The 15060-nt window shown below is 38.4% G+C and overlaps 1 protein-coding gene across 46 annotated transcripts in view; it reads left to right on the plus strand.

The window, feature by feature from the left end:
* tcf7l2 (transcription factor 7 like 2) overlaps positions 1-15060 on the plus strand; it is a 189764-nt gene that overhangs the window by 171800 nt on the left and 2904 nt on the right. For 6 of the 46 annotated variants that reach the window (XM_072479384.1, XM_072479393.1, XM_072479399.1 and 3 more), the window contains 9 exons: positions 300-402; positions 1015-1101; positions 8307-8447; positions 8718-8880; positions 9542-9649; positions 9954-10002; positions 10779-10851; positions 11120-11192; positions 12230-12254. In XM_072479384.1, coding sequence (XP_072335485.1) covers positions 300-402; positions 1015-1101; positions 8307-8447; positions 8718-8880; positions 9542-9649; positions 9954-10002; positions 10779-10851; positions 11120-11192; positions 12230-12254 — 822 coding nt within the window. Of the gene's footprint in view, positions 1-299; positions 403-1014; positions 1102-8306; positions 8448-8717; positions 8881-9541; positions 9650-9953; positions 10003-10778; positions 10852-11119; positions 11193-11885; positions 11944-12229; positions 12256-15060 lie in introns of those variants that run through there. The other 40 variants (XM_072479387.1, XM_072479377.1, XM_072479398.1 and 37 more) reach the window with 28 other exon arrangements.

Here is a 15060-nt window from a genome sequence, read left to right on the forward strand (position 1 = left end):
AGTTGGGAGTGATGTAACTGAAGGTTCAAATTACACCGTGGAATATTGGTGACTCTTGAATGGTAGTAAACTTTATAAATAGCAGTTGTAACAATTATTTTGAATTGCCGAGCTCTAGCGAAACAAAATGGAAGGTGCACACCAAATGGGCCATTTAAGATTCACCAGTCTCAGTCCAATTGTTGGCGGAATTGGAAACGGGAAGGTTAACTGGAACAGTTGCGCATTTGAGATTCTGAACTTCTATCGCTTGTGCTCTTGAAAGTTAATTTTCATTTCTTTTTCTACTTTCTCTCTAGGAATTCCTAGACCTCCACATCCTTCAGATATTTCTCCCTATTACCCACTCTCGCCAGGTGCCGTCGGCCAAATCCCCCATCCACTAGGATGGTTAGTACCACAGTAAGCAGTTCCAGTTCTTTTTTCTTTTTATTCTTTTAGTTCTTTTAGAATTTTGCATGTTACTGTATTGTGCAATTATTGTAATGAGCTGTGATTGGCTATTGGGTACCCACATATTCATATGGGGCTTCTCCCCTGGCAACACCTGTCAACACTGGTTACTATGACAAAAGGCTACAAATTAAGGACTGTTAATTTAATGTTTTCCTACTGAGTTCTAAATACCGAAAGAGGCCCGAAGCAGAACGGCGGCTCTTTGATTTGATGTATTTTATTTTGGTATAAATTTACATTCATTATTGTTTTCTTTTGGATCTGTAGCCCTCAATTATTGTGATGGCTCCATTAAAGCAAACGCCGCTTCGCCTTTAATTATCACAACAAAACACCTAGTTTTAGCTTGGGGAGAAGGTCTCTGTTGACATTAGCAGAGGTTATAAAATTTAATTAGCTGGTTCTATCAGATTTAGCACATTAAAATTGTTCTTTATTTACATCCTTTGATCCGGGCTGTGAAATCAACAAGATTTTTTTGTTCTGGTCAAATGAGTGTGAGCTTGCATCAGCCGAACCTTCCAGTTATTTTTTTCTTCTTTCTTTTCTTCTTTTCAGGCAAGGTCAACCTGTTTACCCAATCACAACAGGGGGATTTCGACATCCTTACCCCACTGCACTCACCGTCAATGCTTCCATGTCAAGGTGGGTACAATTGTTTGTTGGCAATCAACTTTTTTGTTTTAAGTAGATAATCTCCAATCAACAGTTCTTTTGTGTTAATCATCCTGCCATTGTCTTTGCTCAACGAGGACGCACATTGCTATTTCCTAATACTCCCCTTTTCGCAATGGAAGAATTGACATGACCGATTTGTATTGTCTTCGCAATAAACAAGCAAATAAACTCAAAACTGTCTCAGAACTAAGTGTTGCACATTATGAATGAATTGGCAATTAATGCATCATAAATTTGCAATAGAGTTTTTACTGCAGCACTATTGTGAAAGGAGATCATTTATATTGTCCACAAATATTGACTGCTTTTCAAGGCTGTAGTGGTAAAATATTGCCCCCAGGGAATATCTAAGTGTCAAGAGCATGCTGCAATTATTGCACACTTTATGTCAATGTTGGAACCCGAGGGACAATATGTTAGCACTTGCAGACAGAAAAGTGCAGTTAATATTTATTATACCCTATGGCTAGAGTCACTTATCACTATTTGAGCCATACTAAGTCAGATCAGAGAGTAATAATCTTAATTGTTACATCACAAGTTAAAGGCCACTTAAACATAGAATTACTCAAAAAGTAGTAATAGACTGGCTGCTCTTCCAATTAAGAGGCCTGCCGTCCTTTCTATTGAGATAGCGACATAAAGCGCCTAATATTAATAATAATCTTACTGTCACAAGTAGGCTTACGTTAATACTGCAATTAAGTTACTGTGAAAAGCCCCCAGTCGCCACATTATCGCGCCTGTTCAGGTGCACACACGGAGAATTCAGAATGTCCAAATTACCTAACAGCACGTCTTTCGGGACTTATGGGAGGAAGCCGGAACACCCGGAGGGAACCCACGCAGACAGAGGGAGAACGTGCAGACACCACACAGACAGTGACTCAAGCCGGGAATGGAACCTGGGAGCCTGGTGCTGTGAAGCAACAGTGCTAGCCACTGCCACAGAAGCATTTCCGTGGTAATGCTAAATTACCGCAGTTGTTGGAATGCCATTGACTAATACATCAGTGGCGTTACTGGTTAAATAAAAATGCTCACAGGGCCTTTAGGCATTTAAAGAAAAACTAATATTTACCGTGATTCCTATTACTAGACACTTGAATCTCCTAGCAGGAGCTTTCTTAAATTGTATCCAGATAGTTATTTCGCTGACTAATTTTGAAATTAAATTTAATGCTGCAGGAGTTAATTTTAATTCTCCCTCATCACCCTGCAAACTTTTGTTTCTGCCTGCTCTCACATACAATCTGTGCCTTATAACCAAAAGTTTTCCTTTAGGGGATGCAGAAGTGTGCAAATCTGCCTTGGATAGGGTTTTAAATTTTGAGTCTCGTAGCTTGAGAGTTTATTCCTGCTGGAATTATTAAAGCTGTCTTTTCTTTTGATCAGCAGGAGACTCACTGACTGTGTTTTGCCCATATATATTATTTTCAGTTTTTGCACTTGAGGCAATGACTCTAGGAAGGATAAATTATTGATTCTCTAACACAATAAAAGAAAATAAATACTGCAGGAACTAAAACAGTTCTTAAAATATGGGGTTGGGTATTTTTGGCCTCCCTACAATTGCTCACAGAGCAGTCTAGGCAGAGAAGGCGACTCCAAATTATTCCATTGCTTTCTGTACCGACATCCACTTTCATGAGAGTATTAGTTTTTATGATTTTCATGGAAGCTGTTTCTTTGAAAGCCAGCTGACTACTGATGAAATTTGGTGGTTTTATTGACTGATGTGTTCTGTGTTGCCCATTAATTTAAAAACTGGAGCTCATTCCCTCTAAATCCTCCCCCTGTCAGTTGATCACGTTGCAGTGTGATCACGTAATGTGGAATGTTTTCGATACCCCATATCCAGCCATGTGATGCAGAGCAACAAGAAAAAATTCAGCAACCGTATTGGGGGACTGGCAAATCTTAAAAGTGGGATATTTGAAATGGTGAACAACGCCGCATTATGTACATTATGAAAATTACACATCTGGCAATATGTTAATTACAACATTTTCCAAATCCTTAATGCGTGAGTAATGTTTCTGGCTATTTTGATTCTGTCTCAAAAATTGAATGATTATTAAATTTGCACGTTTTGAGTACCCCTTAATTTAGGAGAACTAAATTGCCCTATGCCTTTCTGTCACTGTAGCTTCAGGAACACTCAGGATTTGAGCGCGTTATAGTGCAAGGGCTTGGAGATGAACCAAAAGGAAAATGGGAATCTTTGATTGCCGTGTTTTGAATTGTACAAAAGTTCACACTTGCCCTCAGTTGAATCAGACTACTCTGCAGGGGCAGTAAAAAGAAAGCTGTAAGCAAATGTTAAAATAAAAATGGGAAGAGCGACAAATAGGAGTGTCTAGTTCAGATGCTGATTGACCTCCTGTTCCTTTCCTGTACTTTTATTTTGTGGTGACACAGTTGTAGGACACAAAGGTGAATGCTTCTGTTCCTGGTAAGGGACACCCTCGATTTATCCCTCGAGTTGGTGAATTTAGTATACAGTTGCTACACATTTAAATCTAGCTACTGAGTGTCAATTCTCACAATGACCTGACCACATTCATACTGGTGTGAATTTTTTTCTTAATATCTTAACCAACTCTTGGGATGCTTGCTCAGTGTAACTAATGAATATCCTTTTAATGCTATAGAAGCGGCACGATGGCACAGTGGTTAGCACTGCCGTCTTACAATCCCAGGGTCCCGGGTTCGGGTGACTGTCTGTGTGAGTTTGCACTGTCTCCCCGTGTCTGCGTGGGTTTCCTCCGAGTGCACCGGTTTCCTCCCACAGTCCAAAGATGTGAAGGATAGGTGGATTGGCCATGCTAAATTGCCCCATAGTGTCCGAAAGGTTAGGTGGAGTTACGGGGTTAAGGTGGAGGCATGGGCTTAATTAGGGTGCTCTTTCCAAGGGCCGGTGCAGACTCAATGTTATTAATGGCCTCCTTCTGCACTATAAATTCTATGATTCTAAGCACTTTCGATGGTAAGGATTCAGTCACAGGAACGTCAAAATTATAAACGAGAAAGCACATGTGCATCTCGTGAAGTAGAACTCCGTTTTAAAGGTGGAGTCATTTGCAGAATCCTGAGATGATGTAGTTTTCCCATTGGCCTGGTCCACCATCCTTCAATGTTATGAAGGCCGTGCAGTCAGAGCATGATTCTGCAATTGCAACTTTTGAGCTGCATGAATGCAGTTTTGAATGTGAGTAGTTGTTCTTGCAATGCTTTTAAATTAAGCTGTCACATGAATTCAGAGTCGTCAGTAACTGAAACACCGTATGTAACCACTTCCATTAGTTCCACGATGTCAATGGACGATATGGGAAATTAGTACGTGGCCTCAGCTAAGGCTCGACCAATTCATTACTTGAATTGTTAGCCAACTTGTATTGTAGAATAATAGAGTAGGGAAGAGATGTCCATTTGCCCATATTTCTTGGATTGTGTATTTTATTACATGCTTTGCCATGCATTGGTGGCTTTCCAGTTCTGACCTGTTGCAACGCATTTCCATACCCGGAGTCACCTGAAAAGGTGACGAAAAAAACCCAAAGCAGAATTAAGTAAACAGCACATTCCTAAAGCTGCACTGCCATTGTCATACATTAACATCGGCTTATTCCAATCACGTTATTCATCCAATCTTAGTGTCAATTGGCCAGCTCATCAACTAAGAGTCAAAGCACACATCTGTATTTTGTTGTAACAAAGCCAGCAGTCTTCTGTGAAATGTGTTTGGAATACCACACCAACTAGCTCACTGACACGCACTCTATTTAAATTGATTTTGGGGCAAAGTCTAAATTGCATCTAGATTTTTCAAGCCTTTCACAAATTAGATGTTCCCTATGTTTAGAAATGCCATGCTTAATTGTGAGGGGCCAGTAAAGGAAATGGTCCAAAGTCGCTGTTAGCTCCACTTTCAATTCAGCTACTAAGAGTAGGTGTGACCCTTATTTGGATTTTGTCCAGATGAGCTAATCATCCACTTGTCTTCCCCTGATATCAAACTCAAACTAGTGTTGAATGTGATTTGCAAAGGTAAAATGAATTTTGGGGTATTTTCTGTCCTGACGTAGGATCTCTCCAGCAAATATTTTAGCGCTGGTACAAATGTAGTCTTTGGCCACTGTAACCTGCATTTGGACTTGCACTGTGAATCCATCCCTGTTGCAGCCATTTCATTCAGCCCTTTTTTGTCCATCGGTTACTTTTTCTGCTCTATAAATCTTAAAACAGAAACAAAATAAAATTCAAGGTTTACATTGTTATGCAGTGTAACTGAGATCATCCAGTCCTATTTGGTGGTCCCACTTAGTCCTGCAGTGTGTAGCCCAAATGCTGACACCAAATTATGCCCGTGGGCTTTAGTATAATTGTATAATTGTGGTATTGGTAAACTGTATTGTAGCAGTAATGAGGCCCTCTTAATGGAAAAATGCAATGATTTTCACAAGATTTAATTGTGCCAGCCATGTAAAATTTATACGGGTATTTAGCAAAACTGGAGGTAAAATTTAAAAAAAGTAATGAGGTATTGTAAATCTGTAACTAATTTTAACTAGCCAAAGTAGCAGCCATGCAGGATAAAATATGTATGTATTAAAGTTTACAACACATCAGCATTACCACTCCTGATTCCAGCCCAGTGTACAATATTAATGTCCATATGCACACACAACAAATGCAAACATACAAAATCAATAAGAGAGACTGGTAATTGATGACACATCAAAGCTCTTGGAAGCTGATGTTCAGAACTTAAAAAGCTACTGTTTTGATCGGGGCTCTGACTGTTCGTCACAGCCCCAATTAATCCAGTACTAGCTAATTTCCCAGTGGCTACAAGTATATTTACAAACTACTCCATAGCACTGTATTTAAGCAATCACTAATTGCTCCTAATGATGGGTTTATTTTCTGTTCATCTGATTTAGAGTTCAGCTAATTTAATTGGTGGAGGGTTAGACTTTACTGATGGGCTGAAACAGCTAATGCATTTTGATGATAGCTGTTAATTAAATTAGCATAGATTATTAGGCAAGGCTCCCCATCTCCAGGGACTAAGTAGACGCATTTGTAAAAGTACAGCTTTAGATGGGGCAGGATAAATTAAACATTTAAAATGAACAATTTTCAGAGGTTTAGCAGAAATGTTCATTACAGAATAGTAAAATATGACTTTAAGAATGTGTCAAATATTCACTATTTTTCAGTGTTGCAATCGGATAGCTGGCAGTGTGGCCTCAGTTACAAGAATGAAAGGTGCCCATCACAGAAGAGGGAAAAGATGTAGGATTAGTTTCTGGGTGCACATGGCTGCCCTAGTTTATCCTCCCCACACCCCCACAAATAGGATATGGGGAGGGATCAAGTTGTCTAGGAGGAAACATGATTTGTACACTTTTGAAGGCAGTGATTAAAGGAACTTAGCAGTTCTTCAACTGTAGGGGCATATATTAGTTATTCAAATTAAAAAAAAAAAAGAACAGAAGATATTTGTGCAGTAGCAGGGTGATGAAAATACATGTCTGTAATATTCGTATGACATCCGTAGGAAGTGTAGATGCCATGCCCTGCCAGAGCACACCTTTTGATATTTATTCCATCCAGTAGTAGGGCAGTGATTTCTTGGAATTAAGTGATGGGTCATTATACTTTAAACATAGCAGAGAGGCATAGTCTGGCAATTAAATAGCAATAGCTGACACTCACTTGTGCCACCCTGTGACCCTGTTAGATTGAGATGTTAGAGCTTCGGGGCCCCTCAGCCTAGTAAATTGGCTGAAGGTGCTTCTCCTGACTAGGGCCCACTCTGAAATGCACTGCCTTCAAAGAGATCGGCATCATGTATAAACCATAATGTGGGTTTGTGGTGGTTTCGAAAGCTCAGGAAAATTGGGCTTGGAAAGATGAGAGATAACAACTGCACAGGGAGAGGAGGGGGAATAATGACAAACTAGCTGCAACTCAAAGAGGCTGTTTTTTTTTTTGCAAGGGGAGAAAAGCTTCCCACAGCTCTCACATAAAACACAGTCAGGCAGATGACATGCAGTTAACAGAAAAATGTCAACAGTGAAATAAAGTGAGAGTGAACACGATAGAAACCCCAGAGACACTGTGGAACAAAAATGAGTTTGTTCGTAACATGGCCTGCAAGTTTATGCACATCATTATAATCTGGCTTGCAGCCATAAAAGCAGGCAGGATTTTTTCATAATTAGCTGTTTAGAATTTTTAGTTTTTACAATGGAATATATATATAATATGTCGTTTCCTTGTTCAGTTTTAGATATATCTATTAAATAATGCAAAAGCTATACCAAATTTCAAATATTTTGTACATAGTGTAGTAGTAATCACCTTATGATAGATTGACATTTTATAGTGTCCATTAACTTCTGAACCCCTATAAGTCTCTTCAGGTAATGAAATGAATGTAACCACTTCATCACATGAAGAATAATACTCTTGAGCTTTTGAAAGCCCCAGTGCACTATAAAATACTTCACCTGTGTACTGTCTTATGTTTGTGTGGTAACTGTAAATGGTAATTTCACTGCTCACTCTGCTAATATTTCAATCTGGGAGAAAAAAGATGCCGGCATCTGTCAGCTAACACAATAACTGCCTCCCACATGCTGTGTAATTGGACACAAATGTTCACTCCAAAATCATTTTACTATAGTTCTAAATAAAAGCAGTAAATATATCATTATTATATTAATAGGAAATTATTTTGTTAGCTTGATTCATGATGGAAAATTTTGGTGTGTCTAAAATTCAGCCCATTTCAATAATGCTCGAAATTGAGACTTGACCATGTTTAAATTTGGACAGGTGATAATGCAAACATTGTCAAAGGGGTCAAAGCAAAGCTGCTCTTTTAAAAGGCTTCTTGTACAGAATCCTAGAAAGGAAAAACTTAGATTTTATATACTGTGTATTGTCTTTATACAGTGCATATATTTGTAATTTTCTATCACAAAGTACTGTTCGTAGCCTCAAAGCTGAACTGATAGTTGTACAATGATTCATTTTATGTTATTAATCACAGCTACATAGAGTGATTGTGACAACTTGTACTTGCATGTATGCTTGCTTATATATCAAATGTGCCCATCCCTCCCGTTCATTCATTTCTGTTCTGTTGATTTACACAGTTTTCTCTCTGGTAGGTTCCCACCACATATGGTTCCACCACATCACAGTTTACACACAACGGGAATTCCTCATCCTGCCATAGTCACACCAACTGTCAAGCAAGAGTCTTCCCAGAGCGACATCGGATCCCTCAATAATTCGTAAGTCATAAACCTGTCATTTACCTTGATGGGCAAAATAGTTCATAACTTTGAAATTTGGTTAATGTAGTCTGTTTGCAAGATCAAACCTCTTTCAAAATCATAGATAATGTGCATCTCGTTTTTGTTCTAGAGTTTAAACCAGTTTATTGTAACCAGTGTTTTTATTTTAATTTTAAAATTGAATAATTAAAAAATGTAGCCTTTTTAGAAGAGAAATTGCTATTTTAGTTTCACTAGTGAAGTCAGTAACTGTTCTCATTTACTCAGAAAACATCATCAGGATGCCAAAAAAGAAGAGGAAAAGAAAAAGCCACACATAAAGAAACCTTTGAATGCATTCATGTTGTACATGAAGGAAATGAGAGCAAAGGTAGTAGCAGAGTGCACGCTGAAAGAAAGTGCAGCCATCAATCAGATCCTTGGCCGAAGGGTAAGCAGTTTAAACCAAGTTTCACAAGACCAGGTTAGAAATATAATCTTGGTGATCAGGGTAGTCAGTCAGTGGCGATTTTTACATTGGCCATACCTTTTCATTTAGTAAGCCAAGATCACCACTCTTCAGGAATTGGAAGCAAATGTTGCCAATAATCGTGAATGACGCCGCATGTGAAAATCAATGAATGGTTTAGCGCCTCCTTTAAAATAGCATGAAGAGAAGTGTTACACAGATGCAGTAAATACCTGTCCAATTTTATTAGCCTCTATATTAACTTTATCTTAATTTAAGATCTCCATCTCAGCTGTGAAATGATTAAACATGATGTGCCATACTTCTTAAGAATCCTTATGAACAATATGAGTACACCTTTTCTTGATTTTGAAGCTTATTTTAATTGAATAGTTCCCCTTCTGGCCATCCTTCAAACACTTCATATATAACCAATGAGTCTCTTTATTCTGCTTTTACAAAGAATTTTTTTTTTTTTTAACAGTAAATGAATCTATTCAGATATAACGTAGTGCTAATGCTGATGCTTTGCATTATATTGTGGTATATAGCCCAGTTATAATGCATTAACCTTTTCATGCATTTTTATATGCGAGTATTAATGTGATCTATTTCTTCTCCAACCAATCCTGTTCATTCTCAGTGGCATGCTTTGACTAGAGAAGAACAAGCAAAGTACTATGAGTTAGCCAGAAAGGAACGGCAGCTTCACATGCAACTCTACCCCGGCTGGTCAGCACGAGATAACTATGTAAGTTTCATTCTCTATACTCTTCCCTGTTCCCTGCCCCCACTACCATTTATTCTTTTGTTCTCCACAGGGCCAGCAGTGTGCACGTCATACATGCCAGATTAATGTTACAAATAATGACCAAGATGAAGCCAACATTATCCTCCCATCTTGAGAAGCTTGTGCGCACCACAGAGCTGTCCTTCTTATAAGCTTTATTTTTGCAGTGTTGGTCGGATTGACATGGATTTGTGAACCAAATGGAGAAGCTGAGTTTGTGCTATTTTCTCCCCCTTTCCATTTATTTTTGGTCTCTCCTTATTAGGGCAAGAGGAAGAAGAGGAAAAGGGAAAAGCAGGCAGGGGAAACCAATGGTAAGTAGGCAGCAATTATCTTCCATTATAAAGGGCACCTTTCACATATCAGAGTGACAACATTTAATCAGATGAAATCCTAGTTGCTGCTAACCATGTTTTATAACATTGTTAATTATACTACTATTTATGCAATCTTAATTTTATGGCTAGTTTGCCTTTCCAAGAACAATAAAGTCATCAGTGCATGAATTGTAGACATTTTAATGCTCGTTTTAGTAGAAATTTAAAAAAAACATATTGCATTCGCTAATGTAACTTGAAATATTTTGAAGCTTATTGTTGTATGTACTTATTGTCTTGTATTGACATATTAATTTGGGCTGTACCTGTTTTCTGATGCATCCTCTCGGTAATTAGCCTTACCTGCTAGACTAATCCCATTATCCTACTTCACATTTGCTGTGAAAGGCATGCATGTAAAATTGACCCTGCTATCTAGCTCCTATTGCAAAGCACTTTAACCTTTTTAGCTTGATTCAAGCCTAACATCCTCTGCTGGCACTAACCTGCAGGTTCTTTATTCAGTCCACTCACTACTTTTTGTGAATTCTCATTAAAATCTACTATAAAATAATTCAAATTTGTGTTTGCCACACAATATTGGTGCTTTTTAAATGGGTGAAAAATACAGCTGTGATTTTAATACATTTTTATGAAATTAGAGGGCATTACTGATCACTGGTAACAGATAAATTGATTTATTCCTTTTTGTTTTCTTGTCTCTCTTTCTTCCTTTTCTGTCTCCTCTGCTCGCTTTCTTCCAATTTGTTCAGATCTGAGCGCTCCTAAGAAATGCCGAGCGCGCTTTGGCCTTGATCAACAGAATAACTGGTGCGGCCCGTGCAGGTGTGTATCGTTTTCCCAGGTTTGCTATGGTTGGTTTCAGCTGGGTTAAATTGGTACTTTCCCCTTCTTGCTATCACTGTTTCAGTGTTTTAATTGGATGCTGCTATACACCCTTGCATCTATTGTTGCTCGGAAGTGCGAATTTTGTTTTCAAAGTGATGAGGGGAGAATGCCAACTTGGCCAGCTAAACCACTAGCTCTGGCTGAGATGTCACATCCAGTGAGCAGTATCCTCCATTTGTTGTTTTTGTTTACTTCATGCTAACAGATGCAAATACTCCAAAGAAGTGTCGGGCATTGTTCGGGCTAGACCAACAGAGTTTATGGTGCAAACCTTGCAGGTATACTCCCAATAGGCCTTCCGGAATTAAATATGCCCTTTTATTGGATTTGTAGTGCATTCGTGTGACTTTCCTGTGCTCTAATGTGCTAATATTCTATAGCTTATTGCAGATTTTTTTTCTTTTTTTTTCCTTCTTTTTTTTACCTGTTGCCTTTTATTAGCAGCATTGGTCTATCTCCTTGCAAGCACTGTCCACCTCCTTTACCTCCCCCCCCACTCTACTTTTCTGGCCCTCCCCAAACCGTGGTTGCGATGGGCCTGTGACCTTGTGTCGGAGATTGGTGCAGTGAAACCTAGGACAGGAGAGAGAAGTTTTAATCTTGAAAACTGGCTCTAACTACTAACCATCCATGGTTCCTAAAGATCTGTATATGTATGTACATACATATATATATTTCTTTTAGAAAACTCACCTAGTTTCCGGTGAATGTGTAGACATTGCAGTTCTAAGTGCACAACATGTACTGATATTCTTCTGTGCATGAATTCATTTTAGTCAGTAAATGTGAAATTTCAACATTTCGATCTACCATTTTGTTTACAGAGACTGTTATTGATAAAATAGTCGCCTCTCCTGAGTAATTATCACAGAATTGTACAACAGATAAGTTTCCAAGAAGCAGAAAGGTGTTTGTGCACTCCAGTAACTATGTCTTTACATTTTATGTATTAATCGCCAATTTATTTTTAGTAATTGGGCGTCATACCAGCTCCAAGCTCGTTCAGAGGAAACTTTCATTTTCAGGCGAGTGCAAAATCTGTTGGAATATCTTTTTTAAGTAACACAATTAAATTTCTCTTTTAGTTTTCTTACAATTCGGTTTAACTAAACAAACTCAGACATCAAACGGTCAAAGGCTTATCCACCACAGCTAATCTGGGTACTCTAGAACTTTTTGAACTACTCTGGTTGCCAATTCTCTAATTCTTAGGACTTGGCTGGGTAGAGGGAATAAATGTTTTGTCCTGTTTATATACACCTTTCCTGTTGACTGCATTTGGTTAAATCTTATTTCTTTGTCCTGACACATGCAGTCTTTGAAGTGGGAATGTTGTCATGGTAGGTATTTTGCTTCTTCAAAGTTGAAACCTTTTGTTTTTCACCTACACGTGGTGCTCTATCTCGTGTCTTTCTCTTTCACACTTCATTTCCCCTAATTCAGAATATGTTGCAGTCTCTCTAAACTCGCTTGGCTATTAATTATTGGATATACTGAAATTTCTGCTGATGTAGTGAGGCTTATGGAGACTGTACACTTTGTGTGTGCTCCTTTTTCGCACTGTCTCTATGTTGGCATGTATGTTAAGAGTAGCTACTTTCATTCTAAAATCATGATCTTAAAGCATAATTAAGATGTAAAATATAATTGTGCTTCTGACCGAATTTCATGATTGAAAGATACATTTTTTCATCTGCTTATTTGACTGTATCATTTCCAGTAAATGGTGCTCAAATTTTAAGTAAATATTATGTAAGATGCAGCACGGACAATTGCCAAGTGATGGATTATTGAACAGGTGCTAGAGAATTGCCAGTTAATACCAATTTGCGTAAAAGCAGTAGCAAATTTGAGACCACAACACTTAATTCCTTATAGAGTTTTTCCCACTTCTCTGAGCATTTTGGCTATTATCAATTTTTTCAGGATTTATGAATTGGTTAATCATGAGGATTTAAATAGTTGCATTTTAAATAAACTAATGTTTAAGATTATAATGCAAACTAACTGCAAAGATGAATGAAGAAAGAGTCCAAATAAACGGCTCTAAACTGGATTCTTCGGCTGATCTAATTGCATGATTGTCTTTTTTAATATTGCCAAAGGTGCCCCTTTCTTGTTTCGGATGTCAGTTTGTACTTGAGGGTTAGTGTACTGGATGGGGGAAGTTTTCCAACAGTAGGTTTAGAAATTGCTGTGATGCAACATTGTATAGGCCAGACTGTAAAAAATGTGACAAACTACTCTTCAATAATGATTTCTAATAAAGTCTTGGGTTACTGGGCATTGTTATATTTAATATTTTCATTGCCATTCTACAATTGCAAAATAACAGGGATGAATGGTCCAATCGATTTGGATATTCAAAATTCAACTTTGAATCCCAATTCCTTACCTTTGATGAAAACATTGACTCCCTCATTGGGCGTGGCTCACAGAGTGGGAGGTCTCCTCTAATGATAAACCCAAATGGCCATGTTCAACCGTGAATCTATACAATGAGTTTTGGTAGGCTATGTTGTGTGGGGGGCATCACACCTGAGTTCAGCTCAATCCTCCATAATTGGCACTCAGGGGCAGAAGCCTTGGTTTCTTCATTTTTGTGGTCCTATCTTGACTGTGGCTTGCCCTGGCTCAGGTGAACTTAAGTCATTATATACTTGGAATCAAACCTGGGACCTTGTTGAACTGTCTGGCTCCCTTAAGCGTAATTTTATCCGAGCTTTTCCTCCATTTAATTTGGAAGGAGCCAGCATGCATTTCAGCAAAATAGTCTATGCTCTTATTGACAACAAAAATTAAACTTTCCTTTGGGACAGGGAGGAAGGTTTGGGTTCATTTTGATATATTTGGGAATGTTGTAGTCAATTATTGGAAAGTCGGTAAACTGAATGTAAAGAGCAGTACATTTTTAAAATTGTTGACAAAGAGTTAAAAGACAACATCGATAGAAGATGGTTACCAATCTGCTGAGCCACTGAATCATGGGAAACATCCTTGCAGGAGCAATTGCTCTTGTGCAGAGCTCGTGATTGGGTTGAATCAATAAAAGCTCCATTGTGAGGGATGTACACATTGACATCTGAGGCACAGACCAAAGTGCAAGCCTTGCAACAGGTTGCCTGACCACCCTCTTGCAGAATGCAGCTGAGGACAAGACAATGTTTTGAAGGTGTGGGTTGTAATCTTCAATGAAACTATGAAAGCCACATAAAATTCCCCAAATATTCCAATCACAATTTCCCACACCAACATGCTCATATTGGGAGGCAGGACACTTAGCAGCAAGGAAAGGAAAGACAGTATCTTTCTTTTGTATGTCCACAAATACTAAGTCGGGGAAGATCCAAGGCCCTAGGAATCTCGAAATGGGAGAAAATAATAGAAATGACTTCTAGAACTTTCCAAAACACAATGATACGATGAAAAGATATAAAGTTGAAAGTATTGATATCGGAAGCAGCAATTATGAAGGATTCAGCACACTACCTGCTATCATTAATTTTGTGTGATTGGCAAATGCTGAAAATTTTAGAAGTATATTTTTCCCCCACAACCAGTTATTGAGAAATTATTTAGCTCTGATTTGGACTTGCAATGCTATCAATGTTGGGCAGCTTGTTTAAGTTTTGAAATCGAATATTCCTCTGCAATGCACTGATGCAGATGAACCCCAGTCTCATGCATTTGATTTTTGTTCTGTATCTGATCTAATGCGTACCTGTAGATTATTTACACTTACACTTTTACCATGCTTTCCGGGAGCTGTAGTTAAAGACACCGCTCCATTGTCAGGAAATAATTTATGTGTTGTTTAAATACAATTTTCAGACCTAGGGATCATTTGCCCCTCAGCAGTTCAGGGTTGAGTTAAATAAATATTGTTTGTACTTTATGAGCCAATGACTTGCGATTATTTTGGGGTTAAAGCTCTATTCATTTGGCAATTACCTGGTTGTTGGTGTTGCGTTTTTCTGTTTTGAGCCCACCAAGTTGGTCCTTTCACCTCCAGCTTTGTTTTAATATGGCGCATGACCTGATGCTTCACTTGCATGTTTCTGTCTGTTACATGGCTCTCTTGTCTTGAGAAACCAGGAGTTTAACTGCATGCATACATTGCAGTTTAGCATGTGTTTGACCAAGCAG

This window comes from Scyliorhinus torazame, chromosome 16 (assembly GCF_047496885.1).
Source record: "Scyliorhinus torazame isolate Kashiwa2021f chromosome 16, sScyTor2.1, whole genome shotgun sequence".
In the NCBI taxonomy this organism is placed as follows: Eukaryota; Metazoa; Chordata; class Chondrichthyes; order Carcharhiniformes; family Scyliorhinidae; genus Scyliorhinus; species Scyliorhinus torazame.